General features: G+C 47.1%; 1 protein-coding gene across 1 annotated transcript; it reads right to left on the bottom strand.

Annotated features, from left to right (window-relative positions):
• Positions 1 to 2313: 2313 nt before the first annotated feature.
• LOC103132574 (protein shisa-9A-like) lies at positions 2314 to 5065 on the bottom strand. Its single transcript, XM_016667461.1, has 2 exons — positions 4160 to 5065; positions 2314 to 3022 (listed from the first exon to the last, which is right to left on the bottom strand). Exons 1-2 carry the CDS (start codon positions 4672 to 4674, stop codon positions 2836 to 2838), a joined length of 702 nt encoding a protein of 233 aa, XP_016522947.1. The 5' UTR covers positions 4675 to 5065; the 3' UTR covers positions 2314 to 2835.
• Positions 5066 to 5747: the final 682 nt, after the last annotated feature.

Genomic DNA, 5747 nt, shown 5'->3' with positions numbered 1-5747 from the left:
TGAAACGAGTTTGACACAGAAACAGACGACCACAAGCCTTTCCTCCAACAACGATGGCCGGCGGTGGGCTGGACGTTGCCATGGAGACATGACTCCATGTCTCTGTCCGCTTTGATGCTGGATGTGAAAGAGACGCCGGACTGTCGGGCTTTTATTCAGGCTCTGGTTTCACATCAGAGGGTCAAAGGGTCGCCGTTGGTCTGAATGAGCTTTGGCCGCCATGATGGAGGAAACGGTTTACAGACAAGATGAGCAGAAGCTACAGAAACATGAAGCAGGTACGCTAATGCTGCTCTGCTACGCTGGTTCTGATCAGTCCTGATTAATTGATTGGTTCTGATTAATTGATTGGTTCTGATCTGATTGGTTGAATCCAGAACATGTTGCTATGAAACGTCTCTGCTTGTGGATGTTTAGCTGTTAGCATGTCATACAGCAGCAGTCTTCAGTCAGAGGCCTCTTTGGATTGGCTGCAGCACTGACTGCTACTGGAGCGTCACCATCAACTGTTGGGGGATCTGAGTTTATTTTCTGTTTGGGATAAATAAATATTCCTGAATTGAGCTGATCTTCATCTCTGGGTTCCTAAAGTATCGGCGCCTCGGCAGATGAGCAGAAACCTTTTACTACAGGAACTAAATCTCAGTCAGACCTTTAGTCTGAGAACATTTATTATAAATCTTAATACCCAGAAAATAACTGCGACCAGGAAACAGAGAGTTTGACAGAAATATTTTTTATTTTTCTTATAATTGTTGGGGATTAATGTCACAAAAGTTAGTAATGTTTTTTCTCATTGAAAAAATTAAATGTTGGATTTCTCTGTCAGTCTGAGACGATAAAACTCCGACTAAATGTTTCCTGTAAGGTCGTTTCTACCAGAGGCGACGAAATGAGGTCAGAATATTTACTTCCTGTTTATCACTTTAAATGGAGAAAGCCTGACATGTATGTAAATATGTGACCCCTTCCATTGCTTCAGCTGGAGATCTGATCTCTCCCTCAGGAGACCCACACACACACACACACACACACACCACCAGTAACACTACAAACCAGCTCCACTGAATCACCCAGGACTGATTTCTGACCCGGTCCACTTTTCTATAAACTCCGGTCCGGTTGGTGAGGTGTGAACTCTAATTGACCTCTGACCTCTGGTCCTCCACACCTCAGTCTGGGTTTGGTTTGAATGTGAACACCAAGCGGACCGGAGACCGCTCCAACAGCAGGAAGTGGACTACAGCGCAGGGCATTCTGGGTAAATGCAACCAAAGCTAACGTGCTAGCCTAGCGCTAGCAGCAGAAATGTCAGTGATGTTGGATAAAATGCGACGTTCAGACTTGAAAACTATCAGATTTATTTCCACAGGTGGAAGAGGATCAGATTTTGTTTTGGGTGAAATGATCAGAACCTGAATGATCGGGTTTAGGAAGCAGAAGGTTTCAGAACCAGAACGTCTTGGATACAGTCTCACATGGTGGTGGTAGAGTGATGCTCTGGGACTGCTGCTTCAGGACCCGATGTTGATGATGATGATGATGATGGAACAATGCATTGTGTTGCTGCCGGTTCTGAATGTCGCATTTTATCCAACACAATTCAGCAGCAGAATCAGTAAATCCTTCCTGTGCTGTCGCTCTCAACAACTTTACAATCCATCCAGAGGCGGCGGCCATCTTTACTGCCGCAGCTTTGCCGTGTTCTTGTGGAGGTCGCTTTAGGGTCATTTTGGGGTCACCAGCCGTTCTCACAGAAGGTCATGTTGAGTTCATAACGGGATCGAAAAAAGAAATTGGATTTCAGCAAAAAAATCTGAAGTTGCGCATTAAAACCTCACGAGAGGACGCCGCTGAAGAACCTCGGGATATTAGCAGAATAATTTCATTTTTTATTCTTTGTTTTAGAAAATATTCCTCATGCGTTCTTGAACTTGTTGAGATTTTTGCTGTTGAGCCGACTTCGTGCTGTCAGACGGGTTCTGTTTAGGTTTCTACGGGTTTGGTTAAATCAGAGCTGATGTGGATGAGCTTCACTTTGTCTTTGTGAGATTAAACATTGTTTGATGATCTGAAGCCTTTAACCTCAAAATGTCCAGAAGTCTTTAATCTGAACAGATTCATGAAGCCGAACATTTAACCCTAAAAACCAAGAGGAACCAGATTCTGGTGGGTCGGTTCGGATCGTCTGGAGCAGGGCTGCCCAAAGTGGGTCCTGGGGGTCCTGGAGGCCCTGGGGGCCTTGGGGGTCCTGGAGGGCCTGGGGGACCTGGGGCCCTGGGGGGCCTGGGGCCCGGCATCCTGCATGTTCTAGTTCTCTCCCCGCTGGTAACAACCTTTTCAGCAGGTCAGTGTTCTCCTTTGGCCTCTAACGAGCCGTCATTGGATCCAGGTGTGTTAAACCAGGGAGAGACTAAATCATGCAGGATGCCAGAACTCCAGGACCTCCAGGCTCTCCAGGACCTCCAGGGCCCACTTTGGGCACCACTGGTCTGGAGCTTTGAGGTGTTTTTGGTTTGCATCATGCATGAATGCTGCACACAGCATTTTCATGTTTCTGTTTGATCTTCGCTGCTAAAAACACAAAGAGGAGAGAAGCTGAAACGGGACGCGGCAGGAACAAACCGGATCCTTTACATCACCCCATTAAAACACCCAAAATAACCAACACACAACCAGAGCAGCGCCTCACACACACACACACACACACCCCACACACACACACTCCTCATCAGGACTAAACCAGAGGAAAGAAACAGAGAAAATCTGACATCAGATTTCAGATGAATCCAAAACCGTTTTTCCACAGAATCCACCAGCTTACACACCCCGTTATCAGGTTTTTCTAGCGCACACACACACACACACACACACACATATGCGCGCAGAGCTGCTGAGTGGGAGTTGAAACTCACGGAGGGCTGGCGGTCTGGAGACAAAGTGCTGAGAGTGAATCCCGAGCGCCTCCTCCCCCCGGAACGGCTCACCTGGGCCCCCGCCCTGCAGCACGCTGGCTACGGCCCTGCCAGCCACACACACACACACACACACACACAGAGAGAGAGAGTTAATTCAATTATTCACTCTGGATGCTTCTTTTCATCAAAGTGTGCGGTGCAGCAAAGTGGAAAAACTGAAACATGATCCTCACGGCGTTTTCTACACATCCTCACCTGAGCCGCTGCTGCAGCTGCTGCTGCTGCAGCTGCTGCTTGGTAAGAACTCAGCGGAGCAAACTGCCGCCGCTGGACACCTGAACCTCTACACATTACTCTGCACAAGCATCAGCAGCATGGAGGAACGACCTGCAACTTTATTCAGATGTTTCCCAAAAACACAGAAGGTTCTGCTGGATCCTGGCAGAAAAACAAACCAACCTGAAATCTCAGCTTCGTTTATTGACGTCACTCCTCTGATTCTGTTTCTGGACGATAAATCATCCCACAGATTATCAAATAAAATGAATCATAAAGTCTCTCTGCTGGTTGAGACCAAAACTTTTATCATCCATTTTCTGGTAGAAAAACCATAAATCATGGTTTATTGTGGGTTTGACTGAGTTGTTCAATCAATCGATCAATCAAATTGTATTTGTATAGCACATTTCAGCAGCAAGGCATTTCAAAGTGCTTTACATAATTAAACTAAAAACACTGATTATTGCTCAGTCGCTACTTAAAAAGCAAAAACAAATTAATTTGGTTTTTCTAGTAGAAAAATAAAAATGCATTTTAACTGAAAACCAGTGAATTAAAGTCATTATTCTGCCAGAGATTAAAATCATTTTCCCACTAAATGAAGCCGATTGGATCCAAACGTGTTTTGGGGAAATGTTGGGACTCCGTTTCTACCGGATGGTTAAAGTTTCTCAGTTTGACCTGAAAGGACATCATTCATACATAAACAGGAAGTTTAAATAGTGTCCGTAATGAACTTCCTGTTGGGTTTATACCTGATGTGTTTCTGCAGACAGAAACTGAATCAACCTGAATGAAGAGTGAAACTGGTCTAGTCCAATCATGGATGAAGAAACATGATGAATATTTCTAAATGGTTTCCGGGTGAAAACGTGTCTGGACAGTCCGGGCTGCCTCTCAGCTTCACCACCGGAATGTTCCGGTCCATTTGGGCCGGAAGTGAGGCGAGGAGCGGATCTCACCTGGACATGTTCTCCCTCTGCGGCCGGTGCGCCTTCTCCAGCCCCAGCTTGGTGAAGATGCCGACCAGAGCCATGATGGCCACCACGCCGCAGATGATGTAGACGATCAGGTTGGTCTTGTCTTTGGTGCTGTCGTGCATCTTGTTCATCTTCTTGTAGGGCGTCTGGCCGGTCTTCATCCACACCGGCGTGTCGTAGTTTTTGCAGGTGCTCTGGTCCAGCCGCGACTGTTTCAGGGAGCAGCAGAAGCGGAAGCCACAGGTGCCGCAGCAGTACAGGTAGTCTCCCGTCTTGCAGACGAACGGCGGGTCCCACTGGCCCATCACGTCGTAGTAACCCCGGCACTGCTCCTCGGTGTGCGGCGCCTCCTCCGGCGCGCCGTCCTCCTCCCGGGACCCGTTGGACGTGGCGATCATGACGAACCCGCCGAGCAGCCCCGGCTCCCCGTCCGCCTTGCACACCAGAGCCGTGAGTTTGAGCAACAGGAAGGCGAGCAGGAAGAATCTTCCCCCCATCGCGCTGGCTTCCCGCCTTCAACTTCACGCAGAAACGAGCAAACCTGGAGCGACGCGGAAAGGCGCACGATGCTGGCGGGCGGAGAAGTCCTGCAGCGCCGCGCCGCCTTCCGACATTTTACCAGCAGATCCTCATCCAAACAGAAGAGAAAACAGGAGCGCGGATGGAGACCAGAAATGAAATCTCCGCGGGCTGAAGTGGAGTTTTGGGAAGTTGCTCCGCTGTACGTCCGTCCACTGCCGCCCTCAGCAGCTCCGATTGCGCGTTTTCAGGAGACCATCCGTTAACATTCCCATCTGTGCGCTCTTACGCACAGAGTAGGCAGAGACACAAGCTACGGCCAGGATGAGAGCGCAGTGAGCGAATGGAGGAGCGAGGGTGGGAGAGCCTGGTGCGCAAAGAGAGGAGGAGGAGGAGGAGGAGGAAACAGGAGAGAGAGAGAGAGAGAGAGAGAGAGAGAGCGGGAGGAAAAGCATCGTAGTGAAATATTATCATAAAAGCCTGGAAATACTCATCGGGATCCAGTCGGTTCGGCTCCTCTGGACGTTTTACAGAAACTCAAATGTTCCGGAAAACCTGCAGGACCTTCCGGAACCAACCCGAACCCGATGTTCGGAAAACGGTTCAAAATTACAGATTCACAACATCCATTTAATTCCTAAATCAGTTTTTTTATATTTTACATTTTGATCAAATTTTTTTCTGAAGTTCAGCAGAATGTTTATTTTTTTTATTTTTTTATTCAGGCTTTAGGATAAAAAATCATTTTCAAACCGGAACATTTTCCCTCCATTTAACATTTTCTGACTATTTAACAGAAGAAATCATAACTGAATATTATTCACACCTGTTTTATCAAATCATAAAAAGAAACGTCCACTTAGAAAAACAAAGCTGCATAAGGACTGAAGTTTGCTGAACTTTTAAAACATGGCAGTGGCAGAATCATGCTGTGGGAAGCTGTTTTACTGTTTAAGGGTCAGTTTATTTTTTTTCTGCTTTATGATTTTTATGTTTACTTTTGGGGTACTTTGTGTGAAAAGATGAGATGAACAGTAGATCAAAGTTCTGC

The sequence above is a fragment of the Poecilia formosa genome, unplaced genomic scaffold, assembly GCF_000485575.1.
Source record: "Poecilia formosa unplaced genomic scaffold, Poecilia_formosa-5.1.2 Scaffold1135, whole genome shotgun sequence".
Classification (NCBI taxonomy): domain Eukaryota; kingdom Metazoa; phylum Chordata; class Actinopteri; order Cyprinodontiformes; family Poeciliidae; genus Poecilia; species Poecilia formosa.
Note: the sequence above shows the minus strand (reverse complement) of the source record. Positions and strands in the feature narration are given on the sequence as shown.

Bases quoted from the DNA above. Each gene is read 5' to 3' on its own strand.
- LOC103132574 (XM_016667461.1), bottom strand. From the start codon at position 4,674: ATGGGGGGAAGATTCTTCCTGCTCGCCTTCCTGTTGCTCAAACTCACG. The intron at 3,023-4,159 runs GTGAGATCCGCT...TGTGGCTGGCAG, and splicing joins CAGAGGGAGAACATGTCCAG to GGCCGTAGCCAGCGTGCTGC.